Source organism: Plutella xylostella, chromosome 11 (assembly GCF_932276165.1).
Source record: "Plutella xylostella chromosome 11, ilPluXylo3.1, whole genome shotgun sequence".
Classification (NCBI taxonomy): Eukaryota; Metazoa; Arthropoda; class Insecta; order Lepidoptera; family Plutellidae; genus Plutella; species Plutella xylostella.
The window spans coordinates 2,503,652-2,520,403 of record NC_063991.1 but is presented as its reverse complement, the minus strand read 5'-3'; the positions used below and the strand labels follow the sequence as shown (position 1 = coordinate 2,520,403).

The 16,752-nt window shown below is 41.4% G+C and overlaps 1 protein-coding gene and 1 non-coding gene across 2 annotated transcripts in view; both read left to right on the top strand.

Moving 5' to 3' along the window:
- Positions 1 to 16,752, top strand: part of LOC105397568 (oxysterol-binding protein-related protein 8) — a 58,458-nt gene that overhangs the window by 2,490 nt on the left and 39,216 nt on the right. The window contains exons 2-12 of the mRNA XM_048624291.1: positions 6,605 to 6,913; positions 8,810 to 8,876; positions 9,392 to 9,486; positions 9,806 to 9,897; positions 11,887 to 11,968; positions 12,300 to 12,386; positions 12,825 to 12,969; positions 13,302 to 13,422; positions 13,965 to 14,056; positions 14,843 to 15,659; positions 16,197 to 16,339. Of these exons, the coding sequence (XP_048480248.1) occupies positions 6,794 to 6,913; positions 8,810 to 8,876; positions 9,392 to 9,486; positions 9,806 to 9,897; positions 11,887 to 11,968; positions 12,300 to 12,386; positions 12,825 to 12,969; positions 13,302 to 13,422; positions 13,965 to 14,056; positions 14,843 to 15,659; positions 16,197 to 16,339 (1,861 nt within the window). The 5' untranslated portion in view covers positions 6,605 to 6,793. The remainder of the gene's footprint in view (positions 1 to 6,604; positions 6,914 to 8,809; positions 8,877 to 9,391; positions 9,487 to 9,805; positions 9,898 to 11,886; positions 11,969 to 12,299; positions 12,387 to 12,824; positions 12,970 to 13,301; positions 13,423 to 13,964; positions 14,057 to 14,842; positions 15,660 to 16,196; positions 16,340 to 16,752) is intronic.
- Positions 3,650 to 3,721, top strand: Trnag-ucc. The gene has a single exon. It is a non-coding gene; the product is annotated as a tRNA-Gly (tRNA).

The following is a 16,752-nucleotide window of genomic DNA, read 5'->3' as shown; positions in this document are numbered from 1 at the left end:
AAGCCATAGTAAATGCACCCTGGTTCACCAGAATGGATGAAGTGCATGAATATTTGAAAATGCCTACCGTGAGAGAGGAGGTTGCAAAACTTACAAGAACCTACCGAGACAGGATTGTAAATCACCCAAACAAACTGGCCACTGACCTTACCAGTAATGTACCCACCAGAAGACTAAAAAGAAAAAATATCTGGGATAACATAGACCAATAATACATTAAGAAGGCAGCCTGACAATGGAAGGGTATGCCTGCAAAGCCAATCATAAACATGAAATGAACTGCTTATGGTTATATTAAACCGATTGCATGTTGGCAAACAAAATATGAAAAAAAAAAAAAAAAAAAAAGACCAATTCTATTGGACAGTACAAATATACCGAAGCAGGAACTATTCTTTTTTGATGTTGGTTCGGTGACACTTTGTCTGAAGAAATATGGCACCAACTTCAAAAAAGAATAGTTCCTGCTTCGGTATATTTGTACTGTCTCATAGAATTGGTCTTAACCTTAAATTATTTCTTACTTTTTAGTCGTTTTTTGAAGTCGGTTTTTTATATTTTTTTAATTATTATTTTATTTTATTGTTTTTAGTTTATTTGCAATAATTTTCAATCAAAATTAATGTGCAAATGATACCAAAGTCAATACGAATCATTCAAGCCTAAACACGAGGTAGTTGCTATATATCGTTGAGTTCCCTTGACTGCTTTCCGTTTCCATCATCAGATCAGCTCAAGGTCACCATCATATTTTTTTGTTATAAGAACTATATTTACGTTCTAAATTTCATTAGATTCGGTTAAAAGGTGCACCAAAATTTAAATTCACACATAGATAGATAGTATTAAATATAAATATCAACACCCAAAACCATAGTACAAATATCTGTCTTTAAACAAATATCTGCCCCAGCCGGGAATCGAACCCGGAACCTTCGTCATAGCAGTCAGGGCCGGGTTCCGCTCATCTCGCATAATCTTTATTGAACAAAACTCATTTCGCATAACTCGTATGGTCTAAACTTTTTTGGCCGAACCATCACTTTGCCAAGGCTTATGTGGCATAAGGCTCGTTTCGTCTAAAACTCTTTAGGCACAATCTTTAAACACCTAAGTTTCGTTTGCTCAAATTTATGTTCGTCTATACCTATGTATAATCTTGTTTCTCGTAATGTTATCTTAATAAATAATGTATTAAGTACGTAGTAAATGTACAAATTGTGGTATTTTTCTCCTACATCCCGAAAATCACGATATTGTATGATCAAAAAATCGAATGTTAACGACCAAATATAATTATTACAAACCCCATGAGATCGAAACCTAAAAATAGGTGCGACGACGAGCAAAGCGAGGAGGAGCGTGTTAGGTGCACATGTTCATCAAAACCAAAGCGGAGCACAGCGAAGCGGAGCGGAGCGTTTTCCAAACAGCGGAAACAATACAAGGCACCAGTTTGCGCTATGTAGGGAGACGCTCCGTCAAAGTTAAAGCCAAACGAATATTATTACTTTGTATAAACCTAATAAACCTATGCCATAGCATTATTAGGCTATTCAAGATTTGGCCATACCATTATTAGGCTAAACAATGTTAGGCGAAATAACTTTTTACGAAACGAGATTTATGCCATACGATTTTCGGCGTAACGAGACTTTGACCAAACGTTACTATGCAATACGAGATTAGGCAAATAAATCTTATGCCAAAAAAGGTAGAACCGTCAGGGCCACTAACCACTACGCCATTCGACCGTCGCAGGTACTCCCTTGCAGTGTAGAAAGAGCTACATTGCTCTACAACAGACCAGACCCCCCACCATCAACCAGCCCTTAGCCATCCACTCCGGATATCGCCACATTTTAGGGCCAACGCGAGGGTGTCATTTTCTAGAGCGGTTGGGCCTGTCCTTATGATAAGTCAATGGTCACCACTCAAGTATTTTGTGTGTGACTTGTGAGATAGTCTAATCTTAGCTACAACTACTAATACCTAGGTACTTAGTAAAAAACATCAATTTTATATCTCGTTTCTTCCCATGCTGAGAAGTTAATTAATAATAGTCCTAAATAATGATCCACAATTACATGTTTACAATCAATTTGCTGCTGTATTACAGCATACATAGAGTTCATGTTGCCTTGAACCGGACCAATTATGGCCGAGACCCATTTTAATTATCTACGTATTTATCACTTGTTTCTTTACTTATAGTAAAAGTGTTTGGTATAGACAAGAAATCATGTACCTAAACTTATTTAAGCTTCATAAGTAAGTCGACTGAAATGGGGCCATCTGGGAATGTTGGACTTAGGAATGAACTAGCTGTTCCCGCGAGATAGGTAGGTATTCATAAGTACCAATACAAAACTTTTTGTTCACCTGAATTTCTTCCAATAACTGAAGACACTCTCAATCTCAGAATAATGACACATCCTCTCGCTTCAACAGAACTTGACCTCTTTCCTTACACTCGCGGACGGAACGTCATTATTTTTCTTTTTTCCTCCACCTGAAACCAGCCAGTTATCTAACTGCATTTGGTCGTCCGCTCTTAGGCAACGGGAATAGAGAATGTTTTCTGTTGTTCAATGTAAGTGCAACTTTGCGGGTTCGTGGCTACGAACTATAGAGAAGTGTTTGAAGTTGACTTCAGACTACAGAATTTATGGAGCAGGTAACATACGGTAATAAAATTAAACAAGTATAAATACTTATGTAAAAAACATTAAAATGCTTATTTATAATGTACAACTTTCTAGCAGTTCCCGCGCGCTTCGTTTCGCCTTAAAAAGTTTTCCCGAGGGAATTCCGGGATAAAAAGTAGCCTATGTTCTTTCCCAGTACTTTTGAGTACTCTAGAGTCTAGCTAGACCATATGTTACCAAATTTCATTCAAATCCGTTCAGTAGTTTTCGCGTGAAAGAGTAACAGACAGACACAGTTACTTTCGCATTTATAATATTAAGTTAGGATCAGGATTAGTTTGATTTAATGCACTGAGGCCCAGTTACCCACCTGAGTATTTAATTAATTAAACCTAACTAAGCATGAGATCAGGTCAGCGTAATTTATTGGAAGAAAAAATACTTATTTTTTTCAAGAAACAAAATTAACTGCTTTTAACCTTTTTAATACAACTTACCGTGTTACGATAATCGTGCCCTATGCCCTGTGTGTCCCTTCCTATCGGCTCTTAGTTATTTTGGGGCCCCGGCCCCCGTCGCACCGTAGGGTAAAAAGGGCTATAATTGGTTTGAAAACTTGAAAGAGCTGTATTAGGCGGGCGTAAACAGTCAAGTGTGAAAATTGTGCAAGAATAACTGCCATAACATTTTGTAACTGAAAAATAGTAAACTCGGCATCGTAATTCCAAGGTTAGGAATAAACTATATTATTACAGGAAGGTTTATCTATTGCAACTGTAAACTTTACTGTACTTGTTAATTAATTGGACAGCGCTAAAATCAGTTAATCGGTTGTCTAGTTTTTGTGGTAGGTAGGACTGAGAATAATTCTCATTATAGAATATTTGTTTATAGGTAAGTATTTATTTTATTCAACGAAGTGCGTGTGCGTGTTTTATCTATTTTGTGCGCATTTTATCACGTAATTATAATGTATTCTAATTTCGCGTGCTATGTCAGCTGCGATGGTGGTGTAATGGTCAGCATAGTTGCCTTCCAAGCAGTTGATCCGGGTTCGATTCCCGGCCATCGCAGATTCTTTTTGTTTTTAGATCTCTCTGTTTTTATAAATGTTTGTTTTATTGGACTACGTGAAGCATAATAGTAGTAGGTTTATAGTCATCGCTTAAAAAAAGTATAATCAGCAAAAAAAAAAAAACAAATGATTTATAGGTCAAAATAACAGCAACATTGTTTGTAAAAATAGTAGTAGTAGTAGTAGTGTATTTATAACATAATTGTACATAAAACACTTAATATAATACAATAAGGGCGGCCTTATCGCTAAAAGCGATCTCTTCCAGGCAAAATAATGAAAGTTGTCCCTGAGATTACTAGACAAATCACTCAGCGCATTTTTGTAACAACATCCAATGTTAGTGTATTTACTAGCCTACACGATAACGCCAAGTTATGATAACGATAAGATATTAAACCACGTATTTTATACTAGCAATTCCCGCGGGCTTCGCTTCGCTTTAAAATGTTTTCTTGCGCAAATTCCGGGATAAAATGTAGCCTATGTGATAAACCATAGTGTCTGCTTTCTGCATACCAAATTTCATCGGAATTGGTTTAGACGTTTACCCGTCATACACTGAGTTGCAGAAAGGGACTTTAAGCTAATGTCGACCTTAAAATAATGTATAGTTTCCTTGCTTTGACAGTATACGGATAGAAAGAGACCGACATGAATTTAATGCCGACATTAGCTTAAAGTTCCTGTCTGAAACTCGGCAATCCTAATCCTAACTAATATTATAAATGCGAAAGTAACTGTGTCTGTCTGTCTGTCTGTCTGTCTGTTACTCTTTCACGCCAAAACTACTGAACGGATTTGAATGAAATTTGGTATACATACGGTCTAGACCCTGGGAAAGAACATAGGCTACTTTTTATCCCGGAATTCCCACGGGAAAACTTTTTAAGGCGAAGCGAAGCGCGCGGGAACAGCTAGTAGGGTAATAAATACACAAACTTTCGCCTTTATAAATTTAGTGTGATGACAGTGTGATTATTCTGAGAACGCTATCGTATAGCAAACATCGTATCCATTATGATAACAGTTGCCGTAAACTCGAGTTATCAGCGTATCTTGATAATCAATCGCCGATACGACATTGTTCTACCTAATCTGTGAACATAATAAATGGTATTGTTATACTTAATACAGTGTGTTGCAAAAAGGGCTTAGATTAAGATGGTGACTCACATGCAAAAACAAAGCTAAAAACTGTTGTTCCAAATTATAAATTTTCTTAACGTAATAATTCGAAATAAGAGCTCATTGGTAGAAGAGGGGTGTTATCTGCCGAAACGTTTCTTTTATACTGACACTCCATCTTGTTTGTTAATTGTTATCTAACGACCGAATGGCGTAGTGGTTAGTGACCCTGACTACTGAGCCGATGGTCCCGGGTTCGATTCCCGGCTGGGGCAGATATTTGTTTAAAACACAGATATTTGTTCTCGGGTCTTGGATGTGCCCGTAAAATGGCAATAGGCCCGCCCCCTATTGCCATTTTACGGGCACATCCAAGATTACATTGGGACTAATATAACACTGGCGAAAAGTGGGTGCAGCAATGCACCTCTGCCTACCCCGCAAGGGAGTACATTAGTACAAGGCGTGAGTGCGTGTGTGTGTGTATCTAAGATGTTACATTATTTATAAAAATCGTCGACATCTCAATGGTTAAATTGAAATAAAACTACGACTAACTTCAGACTACAGACGCAATAGTAATTAAGAAGGCCTACATTCTGTGTAAAAAGTATCGGGACTAGATCAATAAAACAAAAAAATATTGTTATTTATCCAAATTATTATTATTAAATTATTTTATATATCAAATTTATTTTATAAAATAACACACACACACACACACACTTACGCCTTGTACTAATGTACTCCCTTGCGGGGTAAATAAATAAAATAAATTTGGATGAATAACAAACATTTTTTGTTTTATTGATCCAGTCCCGATACTTTTTACACAGAGTACCTAGTACACTTCAAAAGGTTATCGGTACGTTCAGTAACTTAAAATTCAATGCCAACGCTTCCATATAATTAAAACACACGCACTCACGCCTTGTACTAATGTACTCCCTTGCGGGGTAGGCAGAGGTGCATTGCTGCACCCACTTTTCGCCAGAGTGTATGTTAGTCCCAATGTAATAGGGGGCGGGCCTATTGCCATTTTACGGGCACATCCAATACCCGAGAACAAATATCTGCCCCAGCCGGGAATCGAACCCGGGACCATCGGCTAAGTAGTCAGGGTCACTAACCACTACGCCATTCGGTCGTCAATTATATTTTCCATATAATTATATTTTCGATAACAGATACTGTAGTTTACATTTCACCCATTCTTTTGAAAGTTAAAAAAAGTTAAAGGACAAATATGTATATGTAGTTTTCTTATCATATACGCCATATTAGTCTTTATACTTAATAACGTAAAAAGTCGCATAAATTTTGATAAAATATGGCTAAGAACAAGCTGAGAACCCTCGGGGTCACATTATCTATGATCCGCAAAAATCTAAACGAATTCAGTTCAGCCAATTGAAAGAAAGAAAGAAAGAAAATAAAAAGAAACAGCACAATAATAAAATAGAACAAATAATAAAAAGCTTAAAGTAAAGGGTGTTGCTTCACGGTGCTGAAACGGGCTCTAGCTCAGCTTGGTGCTATGGTAAGCCATAGCGCTGGTTTTCAGCTAGAACCCTAGGTGAAGTCACGGACTGACTTGACATAAAATATTATTCAATTACATAAAAACGCTACGCTACCACAGACAGATACACAAACACGCAGACACGTTTAACTTACTATAATAATCACATCTTGTAATTTCTTTCTTTAGTTTACAACGATGTTAATTAACCAATCAAAATCTTTATTTCAGAACCGACAACAAAACCTCCTACATTCCTAACCCTGTCATAATCCCATTCCCTAGTTTCCCGCCCAAAAAGAAAAAACACCACAGACAAAAAAACCTAAAGTTTTCTTTGGCAAAGACACCGCGCTCAAACAGCCAAGACAGCAATGGCTGGTTTGAAGTGCGTTTAAAAGCCGTGGTAGAGTAGTGACAATGAGTTCCTCTCCAGCCCTGGAGTCCCTCCCCGGTCCCGCCACCACCCCCTCGTCGCCGGCGCTGCGGCCCCCGGAGTATCCGCCGTTTCACACGTCCACGCCGAACTACGTTGGGAAGGTGAGTGTGATTGGTTGATGGATTACTAGTGACAAGGGTTTTGCATCGCGCTCACTCACATCGCGCAGCCTCAAGAGCGAGCGTGACGGAGAACTCTTGTCACGTCTTAATAGCGCCTTGTGCTACATGGCCTGGTCTACCTAGCCAATCGATCGATTGTTTGGCAGTAGGTGTTGCTATAGTAAACCGAAAACTCATAAAACACAGGAAGACTAAGCGCAGAATGTTGTGGCGTTCCTTAGAAGGGGCCTAATAGCTAGCAGTGGACATTTATTTCAGTATCCGCGGAATATAATAAATCTACATCCATGAATTTGAATTTACTTTTTGTGCCTTCGAAAAGACTGGACGCAAAGAATTTTCGCCAGTACTTTCTGCTACTAAACCTCCTACAGGTTTACTCGTAGACATTGCTTTCTGATGTTTCACTATAAACTTTTTAAAATTGTACAGTAAAATTATAAATACCGTGCGCACTGCATCCATCTTGTGGCTATACAATATTAGATGAGATTAATTTGATCGTATGGAAGGACTCAAATGCTACTCAGCCACTTACTGCCCTATTTAATGCTCTCATAAACAAGTTAAGAAAATGGCCGTTTAACTAAAAGTGGGATGTATTTCCCCGTAACGTATCACCAGTGTGTGATTTCAAATCATCATAATACCTACCGGAGCGACCTTGTCAAGTCATCGGATATAATACGTGCCACACGATCGTTGTCTTAAGGTGGGTTTGCATCAAACGAACACAGGTAGAATAAGAGCACTATTTCGTGATATTTTAAGAAGTAAGCCGATGTATTCCTTTAAAATTTGTGTAAACTTTTATTCAAAAGAACAAATATGCTGTAGCAGTAGGAGCTAGCTGTATTCGTTTGATGTAAATCGATTTTTACGGACATTTCATCATCGTTTAACGCTGATTGTCTCATGTTTTGATAGAGGTTTGTTTTCTGGAGAGACAGCGTTTGACGATAATCTGTACTTACCTATAATATGGCATATAATATTATCTTTCGCCACGGCGACGAACTTTGTCCAGCTCACCCTACTGAATAAAAAATCATATACTTACTATATTTTTAAAGTTGCTTCATTACCTTAGAATAGCTACAACTGTTGTTATTTCATTCACCGTGTACATTTCATTCGCTGATTCATATCACTCCGATAAAACTATAATCAAACCTACATTTACTGGAAATGGCAATTATTTTATTTCTTTTCCGATACAAAAAAAGATACGATGCCGATGCTATCGATCAATACAGCAATAGATTGTATTGAATACACAAGTCTTTTATATTTCAATTAATATAGTTAGCTAATTTGCTGGTGTTTCATCAAAATATGACCAGCCCGCCGTGCGGACAGCTGACGAGAATAATCGTGTTGCTTTATCATTATTTTCGAAACAGAATCAAACCTAAAAAAGCCAAAGTTAGTATGTTTTGACAGTTTATAAAGTCTGGTAAGTCAAGTTCTTTTTATAAAATGAACGGATTTGACAGGTGTCAAAATATTGTTCCTACAAATTATTAGTGCAAACGAGACACCCGCAGTTTCCAAAAATTTTCACTAACATTCGTAATCGGTCGGTTTCTTACCGTGTGAAAATGTACACCAAATTGTATGGCGCGGAGTTAGTACAGCGCATGTACCGCTAGGTGGCGACGCTCCCGATCCATACAAATAGGTGTTTATTACTCAAAATAAAATTCTGTGTATCGTACCACCACCGAAACATTAAAAATCCGTAAACGGCGTCGCACGCTAGTCAATTCTGACGCAACTTGTATACATCTGGCAGATGTTTGATTATATATTGCTAGTGTGTGTGTGTACGGTAGCTTATATCTTATCTTACCAATTTTTTTCCTTAATTTTCAGAAGCAGTTCCAGTCACAGATTAACGTGAATCTGCCGGTGACAGCGCCCGCCACGCCCCCTATTTACGGTGAGCAACTATTAGCATCATCATCATCATCGTTAGCCGGTCCTAAAAAAAACACTTATAGGTTATATGTTAGAGGTTTTCATATAGAAGTTTTGGTAGCGTCATATATGATTTAGTTTTCTATTTTTGAAGATATACGTCCCACACATAACACGTCGCGTCGTAAAACGTCTTCCCATTCCCAGGTGCTTAATGGGAGAGACCGAGAGAGTAGCATGACCAGAGCATGACGCGATGTCATCGTATCGTGGCGGCCGAATGTCGCTATGCCGAAGGTCCCGGGTTCGATTCCCGGCTGGGGCAGATATTTGTTTAAAGACAGATATTTGTACTCGGGTCTTGGGTGTTGATATTTACATTAAATATGTATATGTAATCTATGTATTTGTGTAGATATATCAGCTGTCCGATACCCGTAACACAGGCTCTGCCTAGCTTGGGGTCGGATATCCGTGTGTGAAATGTCCCCACATATTATTATTATTTTTATATTTATCCCATCTTTTGGTCCACAGGAGAGCCGACGCTAACGCCGCCGCCGCGGTCACCGGGTGCTCCGCCGTCCGCCGACGCGCGCTCGCCCGCCCCTGACGGCACCTCGTCTGATAAGGTAAACTATAGACTCTATTACAACTCTAGTGTAGTAGCCAGAAACAGCTGATTCTTTGTGAAGAACAGAGAGTATGCTGACTGCCAGTATGGACTTAGAGGGGATGAAAGTCGTCATGTAGGATTAGACTCCAATTAAAAAAGCGTGAAAACTGAAGTTATATCGTTAAGTCGTATACTAAAATACTTATTATGTAGTTCAGTCGTTTCGACCAAAATTTTTGCAGTATAGTAACGGAGGCTCCTAATACCGCTGTAGTACAGGATCTAATACGACTGTAGTACTAATTATAATTTTAAATTTTGTGTTTGTATTGCAGTCTTCGGAGACAGCGGTGGGTGGTGTCTCGCGCGCGACCAGCACGGCGCTCTCTCGCAAGGAGAGCTACAAGGCGCAGAGGCAGCACTACAGGTCAGTAGATCACTCACTCACTCACTCAATGACTCACTCACTCGGAGACAGCGGTGGGTGGTGTCTCGCGCGCGACCAGCACGGCGCTCTCTCGCAAGGAGAGCTACAAGGCGCAGAGGCAGCACTACAGGTCAGTAGATCACTCACTCACTCACTCAATGACTCACTCACTCGGAGACAGCGGTGGGTGGTGTCTCGCGCGCGACCAGCACGGCGCTCTCTCGCAAGGAGAGCTACAAGGCGCAGAGGCAGCACTACAGGTCAGTAGATCACTCACTCACTCACTCAATGTCTCACTCACTCGGAGACAGCGGTGGGTGGTGTCTCGCGCGCGACCAGCACGGCGCTCTATCGCAAGGAGAGCTACAAGGCGCAGAGGCAGCACTACAGGTCAGTAGATCACTCACTCACTCACTCAATGACTCACTCACTCGGAGACAGCGGTGGGTGGTGTCTCGCGCGCGACCAGCACGGCTCTCTCTCGCAAGGAGAGCTACAAGGCGCAGAGGCAGCACTACAGGTCAGTAGATCACTCACTCACTCACTCAATGACTCACTCACTCGGAGACAGCGGTGGGTGGTGTCTCGCGCGCGACCAGCACGGCGCTCTCTCGCAAGGAGAGCTACAAGGCGCAGAGGCAGCACTACAGGTCAGTAGATCACTCACTCACTCACTCAATGACTCACTCACTCGGAGACAGCGGTGGGTGGTGTCTCGCGCGCGACCAGCACGGCGCTCTCTCGCAAGGAGAGCTACAAGGCGCAGAGGCAGCACTACAGGTCAGTAGATCACTCACTCACTCACTCAATGTCTCACTCACTCGGAGACAGCGGTGGGTGGTGTCTCGCGCGCGACCAGCACGGCGCTCTATCGCAAGGAGAGCTACAAGGCGCAGAGGCAGCACTACAGGTCAGTAGATCACTCACTCACTCACTCAATGACTCACTCACTCGGAGACAGCGGTGGGTGGTGTCTCGCGCGCGACCAGCACGGCGCTCTCTCGCAAGGAGAGCTACAAGGCGCAGAGGCAGCACTACAGGTCAGTAGATCACTCACTCACTCACTCAATGACTCACTCACTCGGAGACAGCGGTGGGTGGTGTCTCGCGCGCGACCAGCACGGCTCTCTCTCGCAAGGAGAGCTACAAGGCGCAGAGGCAGCACTACAGGTCAGTAGATCACTCACTCACTCACTCAATGACTCACTCACTCGGAGACAGCGGTGGGTGGTGTCTCGCGCGTGACCAGCACGGCGCTCTCTCGCAAGGAGAGCTACAAGGCGCAGAGGCAGCACTACAGGTCAGTAGATCACTCACTCACTCACTCAATGACTCACTCACTCGGAGACAGCGGTGGGTGGTGTCTCGCGCGCGACCAGCACGGCGCTCTCTCGCAAGGAGAGCTACAAGGCGCAGAGGCAGCACTACAGGTCAGTAGATCACTCACTCACTCACTCAATGACTCACTCACTCGGAGACAGCGGTGGGTGGTGTCTCGCGCGCGACCAGCACGGCGCTCTCTCGCAAGAAGAGCTACAAGGCGCAGAGGCAGCACTACAGGTATACCCCTAGCACTACAGGATATACAGGGTGTTGCAAAAGAGGTATACTACGCCGAAAGGGCGTGGGTCTGGGGGTCATTGTGAACAACGTTTTTGCGAATACCAAAAGTCGGAGAGCAAAAGTTGTTGAGAATGACCCCCTGAGCCATCCCCTTGAGGCTTAGTATTCGACCTTTGCAACAACGTGAATGGTTTAGAAAAACCTCACGTTTTCTTCTGTCATCGCGATACACTTTCCGATAAAAGTTTCGTGTTAATTATTGTCGATAGAGGCGCTACTAAAATCAAAAACTTTAACCCTAATTGGATTCTTTACTAGACAAGTAGGTTCTTATCTTACTGTAATTTTAACGTACACTATTAGGTGCACCCTACTTAATGCAATTTAAACGTATACTATACCGCAAATGTTTTTTTTACGTTTCAGAAGAGAAAAGAAGCGTGTAGCCACAGCGCTTCTACACTCGATAGAAGACCCCTCTGTTGTGGTGCTAGCTGATTGGTTGAAGGTAAATAATCATAATATTTATTTATAGGTCAGTACACCGCGCAAGCTTCCCATTTCAGGATTTGAGACTGAGATTCAGGGATAAAAAGCAGACTGCACTAGCACTCATGGATAATGTAGCTTTCTTAATACGAAAAAAAATCTCATATTTTTTCTTTATGATATTAGTGGAGATGCCAAGAAGGTAACTGATCAACCATGCCATAGAGGTCACAAAAAATAATGCAACGCTAATAGAAGGGGAGGTATTAGTCCAGCAATGTGCTTTTACGGCCTGATGCTAGTTTTCCTAAGAAATATGATATCTTCAGTATGTCTTATGTGTGTTACAGGTTCGAGGATCTCTGAAATCATGGACAAAGCTGTGGTGCGTGTTGAAGCCCGGACTTCTGTTGCTCTATAAAAGCCCCAAAGCTAAGGTAAGCAAGCTTCACTATTTATGTCGTTTTTAAATTTTAATATTGATAGACAAACAGCAATAGCAGCAAGTAATCTTGATCAAGATCATCAGCAGTAATTTCACATCTGCAGAACAACTCGAGTAGAGACAAACATACAAAGTGTGGGATGGCTCACCTAAAACATTAACAGACTAGAGGGTCGTGGCACCTTTTTCTTAGAGGCACGGGCAACTAGTTTGTCGTACACGTCTAAGGCTGTCTGTACAGTCTGTACACTAAAGATGACTAGAGTAAAACGAGGTAGCAAAGCTTTGTGCAAGGTAAAAAAAAGAAGTATTGTAATAACGTTGCAAATCCACTCCTCTTTTCCACTAAGCTCTGGTGGACAGGCAGCCTTATTACTCAAACTCATCTCTTCCAGAAAACCACTAACAATCCTTTCCTATCCCATTACAGAGCAGCCACTGGGTGGGAACAGTTCTCCTGACGTCCTGCCAAGTGATTGAACGACCGAGTAAGAAGGACGGATTCTGTTTCAAACTATACCATCCACTAGAGCAGAGCATCTGGGCTCCTAGAGGGCCGCATAATGAGACTATAGGTAAGAGGAATGTTGAGGAAAGTAGAGGAATTTCGTGTTTGTGTTTTGGATCTTTAGCTAGGTGATAGAAAGACCGAGCAAAAAAGTCGAATTCTATCCATCCGTTTTGCTGTGAAAGAGTAACAAACATCCATCCATACTCACCAACTTTCACGTTTATAATATTGGTAGGATCATCACAACCCATTATGGCCCTTTACCCTGGGGCTCGGGACTCCTTCCAATGCAGGAAAGGTTTTACTCCTAGTCCACCACGCGAGCCCAGTGCGGGTTGGTAGTAGTAGGATAAAATAGAATAAATTGTGAAGTAACACCAACATTTATCTCCACAGGAGCGGTGGTCCAGCCTCTACCGACAGCTCACCTCATATTCCGGGCTCCCTCACAAGCCGCCGGACACTGCTGGCTGGACGGACTAGAGTTGGCGTTGCAATGCACCAACGCTATGCTCAGGTGAGTGAATTAACGAATGAACTAATATCTGTCAAAGCTAAAATCGCTGGCTGTCTAAGCTAAGCGCTGATATTACCTAGCGCTGCAAATCATTGAGTGAATGAATGAAGGAGTGAACGAATGTTCTAGTAGCTGAGGTATAGCACCTCATATTCCGGGCTGCGTCCCAAGCCGCCGGACACTGCTGGCTCGACGGACTGAAGTTGGCTCTGCAATGCACCCACGCTATGCTCAGGTGAGTGAATGAATGAAAAAGTGAACGAACTACAAGTTTTCGTAGCTAAAATATTGATTATAGTTTGCTTATAGTTGTGTAAGCTAAGGTCATAGTTATAGTACGCTGATATTACCTAGCGCTGCCATTCAGTGAGTGAATGAATGAACTATCTGTGGTATAGCATCTGATATTCCGCGCGCGAAAATCTTGTAATCGCTGCACATGATACATTATCGTCACCTGTAAGCCTTTTCCTCCTAAAAACGATACGAGATACAAAACCAGTTCTACCACAATGATCTAACGCTCTCTCCACTACCAACAGATGCAGCCGAAGCCGCGTGGAGGCGGCCGCGGACGCCGCGCCCGAGCCCACCATCTCTCACGAGGAGTTGGAGAAACACTTCAATGAGCACGGTGAGTCGTTCTTTCAATCATTCATTCACTCACTCACTAGTGAAAGAAACGCGCGATTCTCTCGCGATTTTGAGCTCGCCAGAGGGGCTTGAGATGCGCTGCCATGAGCACGATGAGTCGTTCATTCATTTAATGTGAAGTGGGAAAGTAGGGGTGAAGTGCCTGAGCCCAACATCTCTCACGAGGAGTTGGAGAAACACTTTAATGAGCACGATGAGTCGGTCATTCATTCACTCATGGACTTCTTGAGTCATTAATTAACAAGAATTAAAAAAAAACAGTCAGAATCTAGCAAAATAGAGGAGCTAAAGAAACAATTAAGTGAGGACGTAAATTTTTATTTTAGCATTCGCTCAAACTGTCATTCACTCACACTATCATTCGTTCCTTCACCAGCAATATATTAAAATATTAGGTAATCGTAGTGTGTTAAAGTTAACACCCATGGCGTAACATGCCACAAGTCGCGCCTACAAAGTGTTTTATGTAGGTATTGCATTAATTTATCGAATCGAGGCGCACAAGCCAGAGGTGTTGTAAAAATAGTGTTGTTATTGGAGTTGAACTTTCTTTCACGTCAAGGATAATCCTTTTCAGCTCAGTTTTTTTTTGCAGAACTCTGTATTTATTTTAGGGGAGAATCGATAGAATTCCTGGTTTTCTATGTTTATTATTAATCTTAACGTGTTATTAGTTTCAAGAAGCTTTTATCTTACACCGAAATCAAGGTACTAAACTAATCATAACAATTTTATCTTTCCAACTCCTGTAATTTCGCTATAAAAAAATCCTATGCACTGTGTTTGTATGCTACAACTAAAACAGTCTTAAAGCTATCTGAGACGTTTTCTTGTAGCTCACCTACACCGCTAATGTTTGTAAGTGACTATTCGCCAAAACGCCACGGTTCGACCGATAGAAAGTCGTCCAAAAACCCGGACAGGAAGATATCCAAATGGGCACAATTCATGGAAAGCATTGAGCGTATGAGCCGTGAAACAGAACAGTCCACAGATTCCCAAACTCCGGACAAAGACGAAAAAGGTTTCCTAGACTTTAACTTCTTGAAGAAAATCGACGTTTTCGAACGCAACGCCCCGTCTACATCCTCCGCGAGGATTGTAGCGGTTTCCGAACCGAAGAATTTAAAACCTACAAGCAAAAGCGTTGCCTCTAGTCCGGCGCGGCCGAAAACCGAAGCGCTAGTCAAAAAAGCTCCGATATTACGCTGCTTTGAACTGCCAAAACTTCTAGACAAGCCGAGGATTAAAGACAAGATGTCGCCAGCCAGTATTATTGAGGAAAACTTCGAGAAGATTCTATCGTCTTTCCCCAAACGTCGCAGCTCCACTCCTTGTTCGCAAAAGATTCCATTGCAACAGAAGCGAATCAGCCAGTTAAGAGAATCCGGGGCTAAAACTGACTCGGAAAATGATGATGTGTTTCTCAAAAGCCACGTGACGAAAGGCAAAAGAATGGGGTCAGAGTTGATATGCAAAACGCCGGAGAATATAGTGATAACTAAGACAGCGCCATCTATTGAGCGCTTCCGGCGGTACAGCTCGTCTTCGACCGACGATGTTGAGGACGTCGAAAGGGCTGGGTACTTGCGGTTAGTTTTTTTTATTTTATAATTATCGAAAAATTACAAAAATAATAATTTTCAATAGTATCCCACATTGAGTTAATTTATGTAACCTTCACGTTAAATTTTACAACTAATTGACCGGTGTAAAGTGGCGCCATCTAGTGGCCTATTACTTTTCTTCGCCATACAAAAGCTACTCAACAATACCGCCCTTGAGTGCTATTCAAAACTCACACTTAAGCCTCAGGTAATATGGCTCTAAAGTCTGTTTTTAAATCTCATACTAAATTGTCATATTCTGAACGGTTCATCAACAGTCGATTGTCCCGCAATTAAGTGTTGTATCGTTCTATTGGCGGGACAAATAACTGTCGATGAACCGTTCAGAATCAGTCAATTTACCCCTTCATTCATAGAAAAGTTATAGGACGGACGTTTTAACTATTGAACTGTTTTGTCCCTCTCTCTCAAATAATATTTTTTTCAATAACTTTTCTATGATTACGGGGGTTAATATCTGAGATTAAAAAACAGATTTTAAACGAACAACAGATCGGCCAACACTCCGGACAAGTTTTCCCTCATTGACTACTACAAGCTGCCGTCTACCTGTCTCCAGTCGGCGCGAGAGGAGAAAAGAGACGAAAGATTCTCGTCGCAAAACGTCTATGTGTCCGGGAAAATTGTCTCGAACGGTATGTGCGTAGTCGCTTGTTGTGTGGCTTTGGATGAAAAATCTGGATTATACTCTGTCCATTATATTATTGGTTTTTTGACATTCGAAATCCCATACATGGGTATTTGATGACTGCAAAGGAAAACCAACTTTACTTACCAGACACAAATAAACGTCAAAAATACAATAACATATTGGATGCTCTATAGTTTAAAAGTCAGCATATTATTATACTAGAAAGAGGCTAAGTCAGACTTGTATGAACTATTCCTCAGATAAATAAATATACAATAATGATGATCAGATAACTGTACATAAGAGTTGTTAAAACATCAAAAAATCAAAAACATTAAGAAAAACTGAATTTGGATCAGCCGTTTGGGATTACGCTACCACAAACACGCAGACGCATTAAACTTGTAACCACCCTCT